The sequence below is a fragment of the Nyctibius grandis genome, chromosome 7 (assembly GCF_013368605.1).
Source record: "Nyctibius grandis isolate bNycGra1 chromosome 7, bNycGra1.pri, whole genome shotgun sequence".
Lineage (NCBI taxonomy): Eukaryota > Metazoa > Chordata > Aves > Nyctibiiformes > Nyctibiidae > Nyctibius > Nyctibius grandis.
In genome coordinates this window covers 52,574,371-52,597,215 of record NC_090664.1, presented here as the reverse complement: position 1 = coordinate 52,597,215, position 22,845 = coordinate 52,574,371, and the positions used below count along the sequence as shown (strand labels likewise).

Genomic DNA, 22,845 nt, shown 5'->3' with positions numbered 1-22,845 from the left:
CTGAATCCTCAGCAACTTCGCTATCAGCCAAACTACCCCCATTGCACAGCCCCAGGTCAGTCCGGTTCTGAAATCAAAGCACCTACTGGCTTCCCTCAACAAGCAACTTCTCTGAACTTCAGCGATCTATCACGTGTGAGCATCATCCACCTACAGAAGCTGTATTTGGCACAAGGTATTAAAATTCAGATAACAAATAAGCTTTCAGAAACTTGGGGATATATCCTAAGTGCAGAAAAAAAGGCAACTTTTTTTTTTGCCAGGAAGCCAGTTAACCTCATGGTGACCAAAGAAAATAGTGAGTTTTTTCTACATACACTGTTAATTGGTGGGTTTGGACAATTTTCTATATAATATGAGGGAACCAGTGCACAAGAAATGAAGAGATGACACATGCTGAACGTGTATCTTTTAGCACAAACTGAAATGCAAAACCTACTTCTGGTTGCAAAACCATTGCGAGTTTCCCTTCCATTTTACTCCTACCAGAAATTAAGTTTGCAAATGGACACAAAAATGCATGAGAAACACTTCATTTAATTAACTGTTCCCCAAATCAGCCTTGCTTGGTTGTGTTGTTGTTTGGGTTTTGTTTTTAAATACAAAGTAGGTCAACTGCACATTTTTTTAAAATATACAGTTGAAGTAGTTTTGTTTCCAGACTTAGGAGATTAAGGCTTGTTGTTAAGCCTCTAGTCCAAAAGCCAAGCAAATATTGCAACTGGTTAGGGGAAGCTGCCCAGAGCTGCACTGGGACCCTGACATTGCAAGTGGCCAGGTGCCAGGAGACCCCTCACCTCTTACCAGGGCTATCCAGATGTGAAAGTACAGAAATGCCTGATAAACAACCCACACGGATTTGTTCAGGATGTGCAATTTATTTTAAATGACATTTTTGTTTTCTTAGCAAGTCTATGCTTGTGACCTGGATAAAGCCACCCCACCCTGACAGCGTTCCTCGTTACAAGTCCACGTGCACAGTCTGTAGTGCAGGTCTATGCCAGGCCCTTACGTGGGACAGATCTGCGCACCCTTTACTCCGCGACTCTTAACAGTGACAGAGGAAACACAGTGCGGGTTGTCTGACTGAAAACCCAAGCCTTCCCTTCCAAATCCACGGCGTCACTCCTCTCCATAAACTTGCCCAAAGCACAGCTGAGCTACGTGGCCAGCCTGGAGTTTAGTAGCAGTAACAGTTGGGATCACTCGCAAACAACTTCCCAAGCAATAGTCAAACAATCCACTGGCTCCACGCATCTCACGCCTCCTCGAGGTCAGCAGGTGAATGTATTTCACAAAAAAACCCCAGTTGATATGGAGTCATCATCAAAAAATTATAAACAGAGCATTTAAGGTTTGCAGCTATTTTATTTACAAGTATACATTTAACACAAAGAAACACTGATATCCAAGCCTAGTTAATAGTAGTGTAACAATATGCATCATTTTGATGATTATTCTAACCAACAAACTACACTGAAAAATTAATGCCAGTAAAATTCTTGGTCATAATATTAAGAAATACAATATATAAATTGAAAATATGATTGCTTAAAATTTGAAAATGGAAGTGAAGCCATTTGCACAGGAGTCAGAGTTTAACATAATCTGAAGGGAAAGGCTCCAAACCAACTGTTTATCTTTCAGGTTAACAGAAGAAAAAAAAATAAAATAAAAAAAAAAGAAGCATAGTTTATCCTTAAAGATAATGGGCAGTTTTGCTTCTTCAGGTAGAATGTATTCCCAGTGTTTTCACGTTTTGCAGTGGAATTACATTACTGAGCATGAAGACTTCCCTTGTGAAGCTGCCCCATCGATTTTTTCTGCCTCCAAAATTATCCTCTTAAAAACATCAACGGCAGTCTGCAAAGAGAGATTACAAGATTAGTAGGTAAGAAGAAACTGCCAACTTACTGACAAAATAATAATAATAAAAGCGTTAGCAGTTTTACTGGCTACACCAACAGATAAACGCACGTCCAACGCTTATTCCAAAATCAAAGAGGGAAAATGTGTTAATTTCAGTTTTGAACACAACCTTCTGGAAGAAAAGCGTAAACCCCTCCTCCCCAGCAATCCTCAGCTATGTGCTCTGTCACTGCATGGAGGGCAAGTACAAACTGAGCCATACTCACAACAGAGCTAATAACTGTAATTTGGCTTTATTTTAAATAGTAAGCTTGCACTGAGTGACTGACAGCATTGAAGATTTTGCTGTGCTGCTCCAGAGAATAAACCAATTTCCTCCACGTAATCTTTAAGATTCCAAGTCATTACAGAAGGCAGGAGGTTTCTTCAGCTCTAAACACTGACTTTGCACAGCCGAGTACGAGGGTTACTTTAAGTCTTGATTTTCTCCTCTTACCCATAGGTAAGACCAGTATTAGACATGGTGCAAGAACACAAGGGGAAAACATGAGCCAAACTAGCTGTTGTCTAATAATTAAGCAATATCTTTTGATCAAGTCCTTCTGAGAGAAAGGGGTTTTATATTTTAAACAGCTTGAACTACAGGATAGCCATCGCTAACACGGTCAGGCTCACACGAACACCCCAGCTTACTGCATGGAACATATAGGATTATCCACAGTCCCTCTGCAAAACCGTGAGCCACACGCGCACCAGGGATCCCTTCGCTCCTTCGGAGGCAAGGCAGCAAGTGCTCTCAGAGGAGTCACTTGTTCTGCCATCAGCTCCGCTTGGTCTACACAGAGTCTCCCTCCACACCGAGCATAAAGCAGTCTGGTGGAAAAGGCTCTCCCCTACCGAAACTGCAGGCGATGAAACAGAGCGTGCGGGCTCCGAAGGGCCACACTTCCCCAGAGACACAGGTGCTAGTGAGTACAGGTTAAAAATCTTCGCACGGAAAGATATGATTTCCCATGAAGGTAAGTTTAGCCAAAGCAGAGACACTAAGAAAGGATGTCAGACCATTTGAGTGATTCAGGAGATTCTGTGGAAGAATTTGATGAAGTATAGCCAGGTTTTCAGTGGGGGACTGTTGGTTTGTTTTTAAAGATACTGAAAGATGGGGAGAGTGAAGTACCTGGGACAACATCATGAATGCTACTTGCAGTAAATACCTTACACTGTTAATCTGGTATTTTCAGGATTCACTCAGTTTTAAGTGTTTCAAAACTGTACAGCAGCCTCCATCAGAATATGCAGAAGCTACAACTACGACATGCAGCACCTGAGATTGCCTAGAAGCAATTTAAGAAGAGCAAATCTGTGCTACAGGCAAGGACAATTCTAAAGTGCTTTTCTTCTCTGCGGTATTTTCAAGCTGAACATTCACTGTATGATCAGTACTTCAGCACGTGAACCTTCAACTTGGAAATGGTCCCCTGATCATCTCAGACATGCATTTTAAGTTTATCTAACCTCTAGCCATCCGTTCCACAAATTCCAAGCATACGTTCCTTAAGAAGGAAAGTATATTCATTATATAAAAGCAGTCTCATTATGAAAGAGGATAAAAAGGGGGTTTGTTGGTTTTAATCAGCAGGCTGAAGAGCACCCTGTGATTTATGACTATGCGTTCTGACCTGACAGATGTTTTTCCGCCTCCACGAGGTATAATTCTTAATTGGATCACTTCCAAATTAATCCCATTGACTGAAGCAGCCCCACAACAACCTTAAAACAATCTTAACAAGGTTAGACAGAATTGAAAAGTTTCCCATATTTACTGCTTGTGCACAGTACTACCTCTGCAACTATTTAAAATACTTCATCAGCTGGAAACAGAGTATTCCTTCGCATAATGGAATTTCCCTGCAATCCCAACAGAATCTGACAGAAGTGGCTCATTAGTCCAGTAATGACAACACATTTCCTGTGCAAATTAGACTGTAGGAGAACCGTGGTCAGGACTGCAGTTGCTGTCAAACTGGTTCCACTAATGAAGACTTTCCCTTAATCAAAACTTGGTGATACACTGATTTACAAATACACTGCACCAATGCTTCCTTACTTAGGAGCTGAAAGTTTCAATGGTTTCACTTTAATGCACAAGTTCTTTACGCCCCTGCTTCAAAGCACCCATTAAAAAGCCTCCACAACTTATTCTGTCAACCAAGCAGCTGTACATTCTCTGTCAAAGACGTGCTGTTCGAAACACTAAGCTGTAGGAGTTCACAGGGCTTGTTAATTCATCTCACAGAACATATGTATTCACTGAGAAGGTTTAATCACTGTCCTGCAGTTAACGCTTAGGAATTTGTAATTCAGCCCAAACACGCTGAAGGATTTTAGAATGCGCTTTTAAACAGCGCAGGAAGCTGTGTTTTGTGACAAGGAATAAAGAACGCAGCCAGGCTTCACATGCATCTGTCTCCATATGGTCTGATTACAGAATGTGGGTCACAACTAGCCTACAGAAAGCCATCTGGCTTGCTTCTACCTTTCTCCCCCGAGGAAATGGAATAGATGTCAGCCTGGCCAATGCCTGCTGCCTGGAGAGCTTAGCACCATGCAAGAGACACCAGAGGCTCGGCTGCTTCTGCAGATGTGCCCCGTGGTGCAAGGACAGCCAGCTTGGGAGGTGCAATTCTCTCTGCACGAGCAGGCAGTCGGGAACACGCTGCCGGGAGCCAGCGCAGGAAGGTGCAAACACCCAAATCCAGCCCACAGCTGCCGGAGCCATCCTTTCGTATGCCGTATTTTTCAACCATGCAACTGTTCTATTATTTCAAAGGGGAAACTCTCACCTGCTCATACCACTAGTTTATCTTGGCACAGCACTGGGCAAAGGAACTCGAACAATAGCCAGGTAAAGGAAGAGAGGTTCTTCCCCCCATACCTTGCCAGTCCAAACACACTCTCCCAGGTTAACATGTCAGACCCCCGGAGAGGGGCTAAGATCCCAAACCGCTCTGAAGCACTTACCGAGCACTACATCTTCTGAGCTCGAAGATGAAGTTGCTCTTGAAAAAAGAAGCAATGCCCAAGCAACTGCTTTTTAAGAGAGCTCCGTGTTAGCAAGAAGTAATTGTTTTGCTACTTCCTTGCCCCTTCTAAAACAAGTTTATCTAATGAATTTTGCGTAACTGCATGAACACAATGTGGCTGCTCATTACTACCTGAATTCTTCCAGTAAAAGTTGGCTCCCAGCTTCAACCGGGTTTAAGACCAATTTGGATTCTGGTTGTATTTCAAACGGTTACCACTTTATTGTACTAGAATTAAGATGAAGCACGATACTATGGCTTAGGTGAAACAAAGTAGGGATTTCCACAAGAAAGGCTCGAAGCTCCTGAAGTTAGCCAACACAGTTCAATGTATCTGGTAATAATTAAGCAGCTTGAGAAGATATGTCAATAATAGCCCAGCAGTAATCTGAAAGAGGTTTTTTTCCATTAAGTGTCAGAATTGCCTTCTCAAACCCAGGGATCTCCCCAGATGACTGATGTGTTGCTGATAGGCAGGCTCCTCCAAAAGTCCTACCAGGTCACCCTTGTCTGGAAGAGCTGGTACATAGCCTCAAATATATCTGACCTTGAGAACTCTTGCCAGCCACTACCATTTATCGTCACCGCAGCTTTGATCTTTGCCTCTCTCGATTTCCACCTATTCAAAGTCACGCCATTTCTGGAATGTGGTATCTTTTGATAACTCCTGGCAGAATAGGTCCAGTTTGCTGAAGCTGATCTGTAGAACTGTTTTAGTTGTCCAGTATGGTAGGGCTATGCTCCTAGGACTCTGAGTCAATGCTCTCCCACTCCCCTGTAGGGGGAAAGGAGCCTTCGCTATCAGAACCTGTTATAGGGAATATCTTCTCTGGTTTCAGCAGTTCCTTGCAAACAGAGCTGTTATAAAGGATAGACCCCACAGCTGATCGAGTTTGGTCTAACCTCTGGAGCAAGGAGACCTATTCTCCTCACTGCTGCAAAGAGCATCACGTACCAAACCAATTTCAGACCAGCACACTTGAAATAGTTATACTTTTGCTCCACATCCAACAAATACAGATGGCGAGGTTTCAAAGACAAAGGATTAACAGGCTTCCCCCCAGCCAGGAAGGTTTGAGCTCTCTGCTGAAGTTCTTAAGCTCTAAATTCCCAATCCAGTCCAGCTCATCCCTTTAGGCATCATATTAGCTTCCTGTAAAGCAAACACAATCTGAAGCAATTCTGGAAGGAGTTTAGACTTACTCTTGATAGGCAAGTTACATTTGCTGTATCAAGCCGGTACAGGTGATGATTTGGACGAACCTCCAAGCAAAAAGTGCCAACAGACTTCTTTTTCCAGTAACGTTGACTTATGTAAGGTGACCATTTGGTACCAGGAGAATGACACCACACCTTGCTACTAAATTTAAGATAAATCCTTTCCCTCACAAACCAGAGACTGTTTCAAAGCAAGAGAAGATATTCTGTCTTGATAGAGGTCTATATATCATATGTTTTGAACCTGTCAAATTAGCATTTGGAGGGAAAAAAACCCACATGAATTCAGAAGTGCTCCTGGTCTAACGCACAGGAAGGGATGCTACAATGCCTGGTGTCTCCTGTTCCCCCTAGCACCTCACAGCTCTAGACTCCACACTTTGCTCTCAAAGCTTAATCTTCTCCCTCTTCAGCAGTGAGCATTCCTCCGCAACCGTTTGTGAGAAGACTAAGGCAGTTGCCCCAGTTCTGGGCTCCTTCACGCTTTCTTTTCATCCAAGCCTCCAAAGGAAGCGTGCCAGAGAGCCTGAAAGATGGTCACATGCTGTGGGCACCCATCTCAGAAGTGACATACGATGACCCAAACTTGTGAAGCCAGACAAGTTTACCAAGTGTATTATGTAAGAGGCATGAAGGAAGAATTGTGTTCAAGCATCTAACAACCTGCATCTAAATCCAGAGGGACAGAATTTACAGCGACCTCTGATCTCTATTCTGCAGGATCCTGCTGAGAGGAAGACCTACCTGGTAAGACACCTTTGACACCAAGAATGAACACAACTTCTGATTTTTTTTGTGGGATTTGTAGAGGACTGTACAGAATTTTGAATATCTGACATACAATTACCATTCTGGTTTCCCTAAAGGCTACAAAGTTTGCTATATAAATTTCAGCTGGCAGCATAACTGTCAGAAAGGCTGAGACTAAGGAACAGACAAAAATACACAGCAGTCAATGGGACTTTGCTAGTTCAGCAATTTAATATGCAAGACACGCTAAGCATCATAAAAAGCTTGTGGATATATTTATGCAAAAAAGTTAACTTTTTTTTTCTTGAACCAAGACCAATACGAACTTCAGAAAATTTATCAGTAAGATATTCTGCTAGATATGAATCGCTACGCTGTTCCACATTGTGAACATATGCCAAAAGAAAAAGAGTACAGGCAATAGCTTTGCCTAATCCAGAAGTATTAAGTCATTTAAAATAAGGGTGGGGGGAAGGAAAATCAGATGCTTTTAACTGGTTTATTCTTTACACTGTCATTTTAGTTTCCTTGGGTATGCATTTGGAGCTCTCCAGCAATACAAAGAAGGTATTGAGAAATTTCATGCTTTCAACATGCCCAATTTTGACAAGGTTAATACAAGTCTTAGCCAGAAACAGAAGTACTGATAAACTAACTCCAAGTGTTCCATATCTGGAGGAAAAAAAATCCAAGTTTTTCTTCCAGGGAAAATCCAACTTTACTCAAGGAACTTGTAGAATTGTTGACAACGGACATCGGACAAAAGCTATTTGCTTTGCTTTTGGGGACTGGGGAGAGGGCAAGACAGGCTGCTTAAACAGGTCCTGTCCTAGTTACAGGACTGCCCTTTTGATTGTGCTGATGTATCAAGGAGGGCAAGGATGTGATATGCTAGGTTAAGTATGAGACAATGTAAGTGTTTCTTCTGCATGAGGACTCATTTGTTTAAAACTAGCCGGACAATGTCCTTTTGACCTTATCATATGTCTGTATTTTCAAAAAGTAAAAGCTTTGATGCTGTTGAGACCTATAGGGAAAAAAAAATAGAAAGAGAGGGGGAAAAAAAAGACATCTCCCCCGCAATCCATTACTTCAAGCCCAAACTAGGAGGCTCTTGTAGCTTAGATATGTAAGGTGTCAAATCAATGACAAAGTATTATTAACAGCCAGAGGAACAAATTCAAATACCAGAACATATTTAGGAGGCATTTTAAAGAAAGTTAGTTAGAGCAACCAAGAATAAGATGTTATTTAACATGTAATTAAACACTTTCTTTCTGTGACAGGAAACCAGCAAGTGTAAATGTGTGCAGGTTATATTGCGTCAGACTGTGCAACTTCACTACAGCTGTACCACAGCAGTGTCTGACAGCCTCTGCTCTAGTCTAACATTTTTGTTTGTTCCCCACCCTCCATTGACCCACAAAACGATTACTGCCCACACTAGAGAGACCAAGCCTTGCCCAGAACCTAAAAACACAAGGTTTGTCCCCTTATACCAACTCACTCTTCTGCAACCACAGTGACCTCCTATTTAAGGTAACTGCAGCAGATCACAGACCCTGTTCCACCACGTGGATTCAAGTTTCCGTTTGTCACTAAGTGTTCTGCTACGTTCAGTGAAGCTTAACTTTCAGTTCCTCACTTCCTCCTTCCATTTATAGATGTATGCAAAAAACTCATATATGTGAACCTGAATGCACACAGCCATTTTATTTCCAACCATCTACACAAAATATGTGTAGAGTACATGCAAATACTTTAGCTTCCTTTATTAAGTGAAACTATGAGTCATTCCATTACATTGCTATTCAAATAAAGTGAATCTTAAATCCGTTACCTGATTTTCTTTAGCAGAAGATTCCAAGAAAGCTGCATTCCAGGATTCTGCTAAAGCTTTCCCTTCTTCATAGCTGATCACCCTGATCAAAGAAAAAAAAAGTATGTTTCTTTATAACTTGCAAAAGAATTGGAATGTGATACATTAGGAAAGACCTCAGAGTACTGAAGCACATAAATGCATGTAATAGGAATGTTTTGTGAAGTCTGATCCAAAGCATTTGCTTTTGGCTGCTGTCAAATACACTACTGGGCCAGGTAAAACCGCTATGTGACCCAGAAGAGCAGTTGTCCAAAGTATTGCTTTGTTTTCATAATCTGTAATATGATCTGGCATTTTACAGATTACTGTGAAAAATACACTTCTGTTACTTGTTTTGAAAAAACCCGAAGGGTCAAATGACCGTCCCTGGAACCTTACAGCAAAAGTCAACATTACAACAAAAGTTCATGGCTCCTAGTTCACATTCTGGACACAATTCCTTTGCCAGTACCTTATTTTAACCTACAATTTGATTTTAGTTACGGAAAGCCAAGAACAGAACTAGCGCATTGCAGCCACAGGAATGCCGGCTGCTGTCTTGCATTTCACACATACTGGAGTTCACATACCGTTCCATATGCAGGTCTTTTTTATTTCCAACCAGCATAATGGGTATTCTGTGAAAGAAAGTTCAGAACTTCAGAACAGTTATAGTATACTGAACAAAGTACTAGTAACATGCCTGCAATGAAATGAGATGAAAGTGTCACTACTTACTGGACTTTTCCCACCATATCCAATAACTTGCCATGGATAACTTTTATCACTTCAAAACTGCAAAATAAAGGGATGAAGTCACACATGCACTCCAATGTTTATCCTTAATACCCAATACACAAGCAATTAAATGCATATGTAGGCTGCTGCGTTTAAAACTTAACTCTATGTATAGTGGCAGAACTACAAAGATGCTGAAAGTCTTACTGATTTGTGTACAACAGACAAAATGGTCCCAGAAGCAGCAAGGACCAGCCTATGCCTACATTATAGCCTCCCCGCTTATGATATTTGCAGAAATAATGTTACCCAGGACCGATGCATCTAACACAGAATCACTGAAAGTCCCTCCCACCTCTCATCTGGTTTGTATCTGCAGTAAGACATTTAACTGCTAGACTCCAACAATCCTGGATGAGCATGTCAAATTAAAGCAGTTTCAAAGAGAAAGCATATAGTTAAGCAGACTCCATCTTGAAAGAATACATTATTTTTTAAGAACACTTAGTTCATATAGAATTCTTTAGTTTTATTTATGTGAAAGCCAAAAGAAGCCTACATTCTAATTTTCTATGGAAAGTGAGTAAACTGATCTGCAAGATGATATCGAAACAGTGGTTATTCAAATACTTTTCTGCTCACCTACCGTGTACATGAAGTTTGGATGACAGGAGATAAGAAGCAGTACTGTGAAATACCAAGAAGCCAAAAACCTCACTCACAAAATCCACTGCATTTGACATTTAGTACATTTGAGAACAAGCTATAAACAGGATTGAAGAGCAGATGTTGTGCTCCTCTAATTACACTACGGAAAAAATGCTGGTACATGAAGTGCACAACTCAGATTTGTTTTAAGAAAGAGGCACAGGTTCAGAGACGAGACACACAACCAGACACCAAAAAAGTGACCAAAACTTCTCCAGCTTCCAAGGTTGTTAGCTACAGGCAGTGTCTTGACTTGCACTGCATTTCAATTAGAATTGAAACTCATAAAATAGAGCAGCACTCAGACACACTTCCAACTCAGAGCTCTCAAAGAACTGGTGCCTAAAACCACAATTCAAGCTATTTGAATCATTAAAAGGTCTCACTTCTGGAACAATAAACACTACCATATTTAAAACGGATCTTCTGTCAAGCAGGTCAATTTGTCTGACCAGCAACAATTTTTGAGGCTGAGTAGAACACAGTACTTCTCCATGTTCAGCTAATAGTTTTAGTATATCCTATCAAGAAAATGAGTTCTTTGCAAACAAAAGCGTGACTTAGTCTGGCACGACTTACTATTAGCAACTCAAGTACGATACTACAGATTACATAAAAAAGTGGAATCAATGAAAGGACTTCAGGGTTACAAAGAGCTTATGCTGAAAAGATATTAGTGACATTCTGGTCTTTAAAACTTGTCTTGGACTTTCATTATTGTAATTATTTAAAAAATAAGGAATTAAATGGAGGTTGGTTGTGACAAAGTTGAGAAGCTTTGCCTCATATAGAACGAGGTGACCCTGCAAACTGAAAGAGGAATAAAAATACTACAAAAAAATTCTGCTACAGACCACAAAACTATTTCTTAGTCTGAAGCAACAGGAAAGATCTAGCGTACTAGCCACAAGACAACTGAATCACTAACACAGTACAATCACTCTTTCCTTTCCACTGTTAGGCCTGCTGCTCCCAGCACAGCTAGAAGCAGCCATGCCATGGCACAGCACCCTGGCCAGCCCTCACCTGAGGCTCCAGTGCACAATGCTGCAAAGTCTCCTTGTTCAACTCGGGCTCTTCATTTCTCAATTCTGTGTGTCTGCTTATCTAGTATAGTTCACGAGCTCCGTTTTTAGTAAAAAGACTAAGAATAAACAGCTGATCTTTGTTAATAGACAAAGGTGGAAACCAGAAGAGAAGTGCTATTTAAACTCAAACACAATTCTGACACAGAAACAAGTTGCTAAGAACTGCCAAGAATGAAATTGGCTTGACCAGATCAATTTAACGTTCTAGAAAGCTTTCCAAATTAATAAAGCCAGGAGGAGCAGAGGCAGAGTTTAAGACAGATATTGACCAATCTAAAAAGAGCATAATGAAATCAAGTTGTGAAACAGCAAGAGATCTGGAGACCACTGTGACAAGCAATAGGGTTACAGCAAACAGCTCAATGTGTGAAATACAACAACAAAAAATTACTAGCTGTCAGATAAACGTGTTACACAAAATCATGGAACCAAGCAAGATATAAAATTGGAATTTAATTAAGCTGAACTAGAGCAAAAGCCTTCCAGTAACCTTGCTGCTGAGAGCCTGGGAATATGAAAAATGTAGGGCATTAGCTTTTACTCAAGTCCCATTTAAACTTCCCACTGGAGGTTAGCAGGGAAGATGATAATTTTAAAAAGACATTTCTATTAAGTTTCTGTCAAAGCTCTCACCCCCGCTAGATCAATACTCACATCAATATACACACTTTGACAAAAGTCAAGACAGACGGTGACTGTAATTTGATTGCCTGGGCAAGTCATCTAAGCTACCAGAGTATTGTGGAAGATATTTCCTATTGCCTGACACTGTCTTGACACAGAACATAACGAAGTGAACAATACAGGATCATTGATACTTTGAAATTTAAAAGAAGAAACAAAAAACTTGGAATAAACAGATCAAGACTAAAATACTGATGAAAAGACTATGTACCTACAGTCTTAATATACCTTGTTCTATTAGTATTTTCACCATCATTTGGTTTCTGTTTTACTTGATTGAATGCTACCACAGAAAAGAGATTTTCATTTCTTTATCTGGGCTTCTAAGCTCAAGACATCATGAGGCAACAACTGGAGTAGCTGAAAAAGAATATGTCCCTTAGCTGCCAACCAGGGAACAGCACAAGCTGCAGAAGCCTCCAAGGGTCTACGCTGATTTTAGTCAAAGACATTTTTGTCCTCACAGTACCACTTACCAATGAACACTTTTCTCTTCACTTTAGAAGTGGAGGATTGTCTACTTAAGGTTGAGAATACTAACTCCTATTTCATTGAAGTTATTCATCACCAATAATGAAGCTCTGATTAAAAAGAGGAGTTAGGTAGTTTAGTATCTCCAGACACACATCTGTTGCATCTCCTCCAGATCACACGTGCTTGCCCTTCACTACTTCAGAACTAAAGATGAAAACCAAGAATAAAGGACTGCCAAAACCTGTTCAACATTAAACACCTTGCAAGCAACAGAAGTTTATAACCAGACCATATCCTTTCTTTGAGAGGCACAGAAGAGCCAACAGGCAGCTTGTTTTACCTGTATTTTATGATGGTGTACGAAACAGCACTTGATACGACCAGTTTTGTCTGATTCAGAGAAAGAGACGTGGAATGCTTCAGCACTCATAAAAACTTGCACTACTTTAAAGCAGAAAGGAAGCACCAACTTCTCGTCTACTTGAGGAGAGTCAAAGGTCTAAGGTCTTAATCATTTTCCTCAAACAAAAATTTAAGAAAATAGGATTATTTTGGCTGTCATAACAAAGATGCTGTACAATATTAGAAAATGAAGATCTATTTAAGAATGACCAGTATTTAAAAAAAGCAAGAAGACCAGAGGAAGGGACAAAATAACAGAAGATGACAAAGCCTTACAAAGGCTGAGAAGCGTCTTGCAAGTAAATGACTCCAGCTAGGATGGACTCTGTCCTCACGTGAGAATGGACAGGTAACAGCAAGGACAAAATAGATACTCTGGGAAAATTTTCAGGTAAGATTATTTGTTGGAGCATGTCAAGAGTGAGGCTACAGGCCAAAAGTCATATATTGCTATTTATAGGAAAATTCCTGACGGTTAACCAGAACAATCCAAGACAAGAAGTCAAAGAAATCTCAGTGCTGTAACCACCTACAAGGCTGAGGGACCGATCGAGCAACTAACTGGGTACTTCACATAAGTGCACAGCACCCCTTAGGTTCATGTTTAAGTCTGCCTTTGTATCTGACGCTAGAGAAATGAACTCTACTTATTCCTGACATCATTCTGCGTACTTCTACTTACATCTCAAAACAATGTAGTTCAGCACTGTCTCATTTCTTACGTGGTACCTCGCATATTAGTCTGCAAAGTGTCTGTGACATTTGGATCTGAGGGGGAATTTCTGAAAAAACATTAACTTTTATTTCTATTTTACGTCTAAGGGAAACAGAGATTAAATGAATTAAACACATGTAAAGAAGGCAGGAGCTGAACCCAGAATATATCGGGTTAATATACAAACCACAAGAACACAACAGGTTTTATTACCTTTTTATTGACGTGACTGAGTAAACAAGAATGTAGCCATTGATGTCTATGGAGTACGTCTGAGGAAATATGGAGTATTCATCCTGTAGAAGAAATATTGTATTTAAAATTACTTACTGCCACAGCTCAGAACTCGACGCTAGCAGGTTACCAGCAGATAAGTTGGTCTGTTTGTAAGACATGAGGCACAGGACCATTTTGTATTGGTAGTACTTTCAGAATTAAGTTTTTTCATCGTAATGCCAGATGTGGACTCTTTACCAAATTAAGACAAAGCTGAGTCAGTCTGTATACGCTCAAATTTAATCTACAGATTTTTTGTTTATTCCCTCTAAGACTATGGATCAGCTAAAGCTATCCCAAATCCTTTTACCCTGCTTCATTATCAGTTTATATTAGTACAAAACATCCACTCTGTCCTACCACTAATTAGCAATTACATCTCTTATCTTGCTACTGATACATTTCAAATTCCTAATTTTAACAGCTGACGACAGGATTTAGCAGTTCATAATTTCAAGTGGCACTGATCACATCTAAATTACCCAAGGGGTCTGTTAGGAAGTGAGTTACTGTGGCTCACCAACTAACGCTTATCAACTGCAGATGCAAGAAATATAGTTATCAGTTCCTTTACAACAACTAGAAGTTTACATTATATGGCAAGCGTTTAATTGAAAAAAGAAAAACCCACACCAGAAACTTAATCACTGAATTTATTACCCCTGTAGAAAAGAAACTGACCAAATAGGTAAATAAACCAGACTGACATATTGCAGGAAATGCAACACAAGTACTAGGAATCCCATGTTAAAAATCTAAATTGTTCTAGATGTTCCCAGGAAACATTTCCATTTTGACAAGAGCCATACTTCTTAACGCATGAGTTCTCAAATTTCTAAACCTATGCTGCTTAAGATGTTAATTTTAGCTTAAGATCACACAACCGCTCTGTATATTGTTATGATCGAACAGATGGAGCAGTGCAATCACGCAGCTTAAATCTAGACAGCCAAAAGGAATCAAACCTCCTTAACTGGCAAATGAGGAAAAACCCTTTATAAATCAACTTCACAGATTCACCCAAAAAAGTCTGAAAGAATAACACTTGACAAAAGATGCCCTTATTTGCCTTTATTGCTACACACTGAGGGCAGCCCTCCCCCATCTGCACTGAAATGCCAAACTGCCACTTCAGTTGGCCATGTAATCCTAAAGTCCACACAGAAGGGATATGAGCTACTCTGCGTGTAAAACAGGTGAAAGTGCAACTCTGTAGTTGTTTGCCTTTACCCGGAATTTCTCAGGATTGCCCCAGCTGGAATTCAGTGTTAGGTTAAGATTTCCTCTTGCACTCCTCTTCTGTGATCCTGTACCAAGACTCCTGTTTAACTGAACTACGCAAATCTGAACAGATAACCATGAAAGGTAAAGCGGCACGGGACAGGAGTACCAGGAAAAATAAGTGCCATAACCTCAACTGTTTCTAATTACTTAACTTTTAGCTTGGTAGGAGAAGGAAGAAAAGCTGCTATGCTTCCTGGAACTTGTGGGTCAAATTAAGAACTTTGCCAAGTGATAAAACAATGTAGCTATGACTTTTCAAGTCACAGCCAAGTTTTCAAGTATATAGCAAATCTACAATATAATCCTTGCTATGCTGTATACACATGAGGACTCCCTATGGATCATGAAGCAAGACAGACTTGACAGAGAAATCTGTCCAAGCCACACCTTCCATAACCCAACATCATCTTTCCCCTCTAACCGTGTGAGCCAGAACTCAAAGTTCAAGTCATTCATGGCAAGAGTCAAATCTGAAAATCACCACAGGCTGGGAAAGGACTTATTTTGGTTTTACAATACCGTACAATACTAAATCAACCCTGAAATTAAACCTCAGCAATAGAGGTATGTTACTGGTGAAGTTACACTGCCTTCCCAGAAGGCCATTTCTTCCTCAAAGAGAAATTTTTATCACGGCACTACAATCTGAGATGTAAGGCAAGCATACTTATATTGGCACAAAGTGAAACCTATGGAGCTTGCTCTGCTGTTCACACTTCACAGCTTGCCCATCTCAACCCTGCTCTCCTCTGCAGGATATTCCCCATCAATCAATCTTGCCCCAGCATGTGTCACAAGTATTGTATTTTTAATCACTTTAGACACCTCTGACAGATAAGTGGATATAGTGTTGCTGACTAGCACCACAAGCTGACACCACATAAATACAGCATGATTATTCTTAAACCATGTAGTTCTCTTCAAAGAGAGCGACCAAACATACCTAGAAGGTTACAAACCTTCTGAATAGTGTCCCAGCTATGAGCAAGTATCCTGCAGCTTTAAAGTCTTAAGTACTGGCAGCGTATTTTACAACACTATGATTGTTTTTTACAACACTATGATTGTTTAACACTATTCATAGTTTGGAAAAACACAAAGGCATAATATCAGAACCCAGGGAAGGTAAGAACACTTAAGCCATAAAAAGTTTAGAATAAAAATACAGGGGTTTAACAGCCCCTGTTCTGTTTTTTTGCCTAATATAGAGTCTTTCCAAAGACAGAGCACTCCTGTGCATGGAATGTGCACTGCAAGTTCAGCCAGGCAGCACTATATAATGAACACCTGCACTTCATGAAGCTACTGACCACGCTACAGGACACACGTTCACTGTCTCCTCCTGCGCTCCCCGTCGTTACGTGAAGGCTCAGAAGCATGTGTGAATCATCACTTCCTTAAAAAGGCAAACAAACTGCAGTAGTTTATTGGTAGCCCGGTAAGTACTACCTATATGCATTTCTATCTACTCCACATGACTATTTCATGGATCTAAGTCACGGTGGTGTAGCTGGAGTACACATTTAAACAGGAAAAAAGTCATGAAAATCTTCTCCATGGCTTAGTGAGGTGACATTTTCCATCTAAAGCAAGACTGCTAGTTTAGTCGGTAAATATCGAGCAAGTTACTTATGAACTTTTGGTACATCGGAGTTAAGGCAGTTACTTCCTCACTTTTTTAGGCATACGTTCAATAGACAGGAGAAAAAAACTCAAAGCCAAAACCCCACAAAACCATTTAAAAAAATACTACATAAACATTGCTCTTTGGTGACTAAATGACAAGGCAGAATCATTTAACTTGAACTTCAGCTTTGAGTGCATGGTTGCTACCAACTTAGCTTTACAGGAGTATGAATACTTGTCTTAACTCTGAAGAAAGATTCAAAGAAAGAAAGATAACTTACTTGGCCAGCAGTGTCAACAAGCTGAAGGTGATATTCTTGGCCATTTACCGTGATCAGTTTTGTAAATGCTAGAACAAATAAGAAATACACACACATTTCAGAATTATAAACATGAAAGGGATCAGAAGTCACTTGTCTACGCCATCATCAACCAAGACACTAAGAAAAAGAACTTCAGTTACAGGCTTTAAAGTAGTAGTAAAAGGCTAGATCAGGTGGCTGTACTCTTAACTAGCATATTATAGACAACAAAACTCAGAAATTTACTTCAAAATTTCAAATTTCAGAAGATTTTCACATTGGATACAGCAGTTTCTCCTTTACTTACTTAGAAATACATGCAAAAAGCCTTTTTACCCTTTCCTTCTAAGAGACTTCCAGGCAACTGTAATTTGTGGTAACACAAGACACTTAAATACAATTGGCATCAAAGCTAACTTTGAACTTATTATAGGATATTTTCCTCAGTGTCCAAGCAGTTTAGCAAAATCAATTTCCTAAATGTAAATACCATGAGGTAAATGATCTGGATTCAAAAAAATTCTTTGAGGGCTAAACCACACACAGTCTAACTTATGAATATGCCAAACCTGCATAATGAGAATTGCTACCAGCCTATCTACTCCTCAGTCAGGAAGTACATTCAGTCCCTGAAAGCGACGAGCATTGCTTCCCTTCCTCGGATTCATGAAATGCCAACACACTGCGAGCTGAGGAATCTTACTCAGTGTCTGTATTATGCAACTGCAAAAGCAAACAGTGTCACAGCTCTTGCAGGAATAATGTCCTACTGAGCACTCCATGTACCAGCCTGGTACTGAGCACACAAACCTGGCTTCAGAGCTTCACTCTGGCCTCAGCGTTGCGCTCAAGACACAATAACTGGACAGTACTGATATACTGAGTAAAGTTTGTGTTGTCCTCTGGTTGAAGTGGTTTTCCCAAATACTAACAGACCTAAGAAGCTTCATCTTTCATTGCAGTGATGAGCAGGGAAATAGCTAACACCACAGTGACCTGTTCATTGTACTTTAAATCGTCCAACAGGTTCCCGAAGCTGCAACGTTCTCGATTCCGCTGTGCAGTCTCCAGCCTACGCCTCTGGGTTTTGTACAGGGTCTCCTACATGCTGAAGTTTGCCAACTTTCCTCCTCCCTGTCAATGCTCATTGCCCTGTCAAGTCTCCACAATGTGAGTATTATCTTGAGTAAGTGGGCTGAAATATCTGAAACTGGAGGTTTCAGCCCACCTAGTAAATCAAAGCACCCTTTTTAAAAAAAGGAGTAATTCAAACAGCAAATCCAAACTAATGCAGAGCGTCTGAATAAACAGCATAAAGCATACTTACAGTCTCCATTACAATACTGATGAATGCACTTTGAAATGAAGCCTCAAAGAGAGCTCCTACCTTACCCTGTCCATCCCTTAAGAAAGCTGCTTTAGCACATGTGCATGCGAGCTGCTCTCAAGTCACTGTCTGGATGCTGTTGTCATCGCTGCACAAAATTTTAGGGTTATGAAGCAAAAACCCACAACAGCTTTTTGCCTTGACTGAATACTGCGGTGGGGACAGAAGCAACTGCTTGTTTGAACAGATGTTAACACGCAGCGTTGCTATATACAGTATCACTGCTTCAAATCAGAGGGAAACCAGACTCATCTGGAGAGGTACCGCATTAACAGGTATATTAAAAGTAACAGTCTGCAGTCTCTTGACACCTCACATACGTCACAGCACTCTGCAATCAAAGCAGCTTCAAGAGCCTCATGAAGTTAATATTTAAAGAGAGACATATGGCAGCTTTTTCAGACTATTCTAGAAGCCTAGAATAGACCCAGCAAAGACATCATCATCATTGGTACTGGAACCAGAGTGTGACAGAGCCAGGGGAAGGGGAAACAGTGGAGGAGTCACCACAGACTGGGTGAGGAGAACTGTCAGTTCAGTGCAGAGGCTTGTAGCACTAGGAACAGCCCACTGCATGAACACAAATCTGCTTTGACGCAGTCACAATTAACGACTCCCATTTCTTTGCTGAAGCTTTTAAAAAATATTTCATCTTGGGAAGATTTCATTTTGGGAATTTCATCTTGGGAAAAACCTGCAGCTGTATTAAATGTGATTAGTGATCCATAAGTCAGCTTGATCCAGAGGAAGTCTTCAGTTCCAATTCCATCACCTGCCATCTGGGACACGTTGCCTTCTGCTGTGCCCATGAGCAAGACAAACCACCGATAATATGATCACGGCACAGTATGGCTCTTGCTGGTATGACAAGGACAGATTTCAGCAGACCTGAACAATCTCTGCAGCCCTAGTCATAACGTGAGCACCTGCGAAACGCTGCTCATCAGCTGAAGCATGGACAAAGCCTGTTGTAGCTCCGCGAAGCACACAGATCTCAGAACAGGACATGTTTACAGCTTGCAACGTATAACTCGAGTGAAGCTATATGAAGAAAGCTGCAATCCCCACCTTCACCTACAGTTGTTTCTAGTTCCGATGCACTGCTGAAATCTGGAGTATTTAGTGCTGCAGTGAACAGCATGGCACCGAACAGATCTATGCGTACAGCTCAGGGTGCAGCGGTCAACAGCAGCCTTGCAAAGAACTAAAGCCATTTTGCTGTCAGAGAAAGTTCTGGTAAAATTACATGGCAGAGCACAGCCCTGAACACTGCTACAGTTCAGCAGAAGTGTAACTTATGTGGCAACTCCATCAGCTGCTGCTCATCGTTACCTAAGATCAAGTATATTTCAATTAGACTAACATGAATGAAGTTATTTCCATATGCAACTCAAAAGAGAGCTGCTGTGAAAAAAAAAGAAATTATGATTAAGAAATGAGTACCAGGCATATGAATGCAGACTTTCAGATCAATAGTGCCACTGAGTAAAGGTATGAGAGTGGTGTAACATTATTCCCACAGAGGTACTGGCTGGTAGCTAAATACAACTACCTGGTAAGGGTTCCTCGGTTACTACCTTCTGCATACCTTTCTACTTGCCTTCATTCCAAAGTCAATGCCTATCACTAATCTGCCAGGACATCTTTTACCACACAGATGTGTAATGCAGCAGAGCTATTTTTATTTTTCCTCAGAAGCCTCATTTCCACCCCTCGAGAAGGCTGCTCATCAGCAGCTCCTGGGAAGAAGCATACTTCACCCTTCCAGTGCAGCTGCTGTGACATGCAGGGAAGAAGTTTAGCCTTAAAGATGCTTCTAGCAGACCTATCTAAACCTACAGGTATCCCCTTCACAACTACTAGGGTGCCTCCGGCCCTCTCCCCCTTTCTAATACGCTTCTACTCTCAAATGAATAAAAAAATATGGGATGGAGGTAGTAAGCCCTTGGGGAAGACTGTTCATTCCCTTAGGGAGCTACTGAGCCCGTTTAGGGGAGAAAGGAAGACAAAAGAGCTGTGGCCCAGTGCTAGAAGCTCTCTGAAACCGCAGGGAAAAGCGGAAAGCAGCCAGGCAGGCCTCAGAAGAGCTGGAGGAAACACATTTTTGAGACTCGGCAGTCAAATCAGCTTTCCTGCAACACAAAGTCACTGAATTAATGATAACCAAAGACATCCCTGCAAAGATGGGGGTGAGGAGAGTTATGTGCACATCTTCTTTATATATTCCTTCTGACCTATTTGCTCTGAGTTCCAAATTAAGATTTTAGTTTTTACTCCAGGAAAATTTTAAATTGTTTTGGTCTTAGCTCATCTGAGCTGATCTGCCCTCAGAGGCCCATCCAGCTCAGTGTCCACGGGGACTCCCTCCACACACGCCTGCTCTGCAAGGATCTTCCTTCTCTTTCCAGCACCCCCATAAGTAATCGTTCCACCAGTTTCTCAACCTGGCTCTCTCAAGACTAGCCACCCATCGGGGTGTCACTCCTGTTGGGACACGCAGAAAGGGAAATCCTATTTTGCTAAGCAATTAACTCTCACCTCCGCTGCTGCCACAAAAAGCTACAAGTTACTCTTCCTGATACACAAGTTTAGCAGAACTAATGAAATTCAACATGCTCATTAACTTAAACAAACTAACTTTTCTGGTCCTAATGTAATACAAGCAAAGGAAAGGGTGAAAAGCAGCAGTGGTGTCGACTTTGGTAACAAACACTAAGTGAAACCTGACACAGCTTATTTTCCCTTTACCACTTCCAAAGAAGGTAGAGATTTTTACACTGGGAAAATGAAACTACAATAGGAATAAGACCTAATATCCTAGCTCAAGGCTTATATGCTATGCAACTTGGTCCTGTAAGAGCTTAACTATAGCTTGCCTTCTACACAATTTAGCTTTAGACTCAACTTTTTGTGCAGGTTTTATTATTTGAAGACAAAAATTATAAAGATTAAGCTACCAGCAGTTCTGCAGCCTTCTACTCTTTCTGGCAGAATACTGTAATAAATTATCAGTAACAATTTTCTGGAGCAAAACAGAAATCACACAGGCCAGACTATTCTTTAGTCTGTGTTTTTTTCATTTCCAAGTTCTGTGACACTAAAGTAGACTCAGTCACTAGATGAAACTGAAAAGGTTTTATAACCTCCTATAAAGCACTGGAAAAATGCAACATTCTCCAACACTGCCCCTAGTACAGGAATCTGGACTTCTCAACCCCTTTTGCCAGCATGGTCAATCAGATTTGAAATTACAAGCTAGGAAAACAATACAAGAGTTGATTACATACTTTGTGTCTTATTACCCTGCACAGAATCAGAAACATACAGCTGGGAGTGTCAAAAGACTGGATTGATCAAAGATTTATATTTAGAAAAAGCGTTATAAAAAGATGAAGAACGTAAGTCTTAAGAACAGAAGTCATAAGGGGCAATGGATGCAAGCTAGAGCACAGGAAGTTCAACCTCAACGTGAGGAAGAACTTCTTTACCGTAAGGGTTACAGAGCACTGGAACAAGCTCCCCAGAGAGGTTGTGGAGTCTCCTTCTCTGGAGACTTTCAAGACCCGTCTGCATGCGTTCCTGTGTAACCTGCCCTAGATTGGTCCTGCTCTGGCAGGGGGGTTGGACTCGATGATCTCCAGAGGTCTCTTCCAACCCCTAACATTCTATGATTCTACGATAAGTCAAAAGAATGATTTTATACTAATCCCATCAAAACTAGTTTCTTAAAAAGATACCATCAATATATTTCAAATGTCAGTGGTAAGTTTGAAAGTGTTCTCTCTTCTGTTCTTCATAGAAGCACTTTTAAAACATCTGCCCTATGAGGCCTTACAGGGCTTAAGGATGGGACAGACTTCCTACTGTTGTGAACCTCAGGGCACATCTTTTACGTTTTCAATCCCTACTTCCCAGCAAAGTGTTCTGATGCAAGAAGGGCCCTTCAATTCTCTACCTTTCAGCGAGCAAATTCCTCCAGCCATGCCACAGATCACAAGACTTCCACTAAATGAATAATGCTGTTTGTTTTCGAAACAAGTAAGAAATCAAGTGAAAAGTTAAGCCTTTTCAAGATGCCCCCACCCAACAGTCTTCATGGCCGTGACATGCTCAATGTTTAGAATTCAGATCAAGCAAGCAGTGCAGACTACGAGAGTCAAATAAGAGCAGAATTCACCCAGCGTATATTTTCATATAGTTAAGAAATGCTACCAGTGTGAGACATACAACTACAGAGTTACTAACAGCAGTTACAGACAGCAGGTTTCTGTGAACAACAAGAGCTTGCAAAGGATGAAACAAGCCAACCTTGTACCAAGGTGTCAAAATCCTAAAACAAGATACAGACTTCATATTTTGGAGAGACTTTGACCTCATGTC

The 22,845-nt window shown here is 40.8% G+C and overlaps 1 protein-coding gene across 2 annotated transcripts in view; it reads right to left on the bottom strand.

Moving 5' to 3' along the window:
* Window positions 1-1,348: 1,348 nt before the first annotated feature.
* Window positions 1,349-22,845, bottom strand: part of RHEB (Ras homolog, mTORC1 binding) — a 43,843-nt gene continuing 22,346 nt past the window's right edge. Inside the window, exons 3-8 of one of the 2 annotated variants that reach the window (XM_068405074.1) lie at window positions 17,058-17,125; window positions 13,804-13,886; window positions 9,520-9,576; window positions 9,372-9,419; window positions 8,761-8,842; window positions 1,349-1,863 (exon numbers count right to left, since the gene is read on the bottom strand). In XM_068405074.1, coding sequence (XP_068261175.1) covers window positions 1,771-1,863; window positions 8,761-8,842; window positions 9,372-9,419; window positions 9,520-9,576; window positions 13,804-13,886; window positions 17,058-17,125 — 431 coding nt within the window. In that variant the 3' untranslated portion in view covers window positions 1,349-1,770. The remainder of the gene's footprint in view (window positions 1,864-8,760; window positions 8,843-9,371; window positions 9,420-9,519; window positions 9,577-13,803; window positions 13,887-17,057; window positions 17,126-22,845) is intronic. The other variant, XM_068405075.1, reaches the window with a different exon arrangement.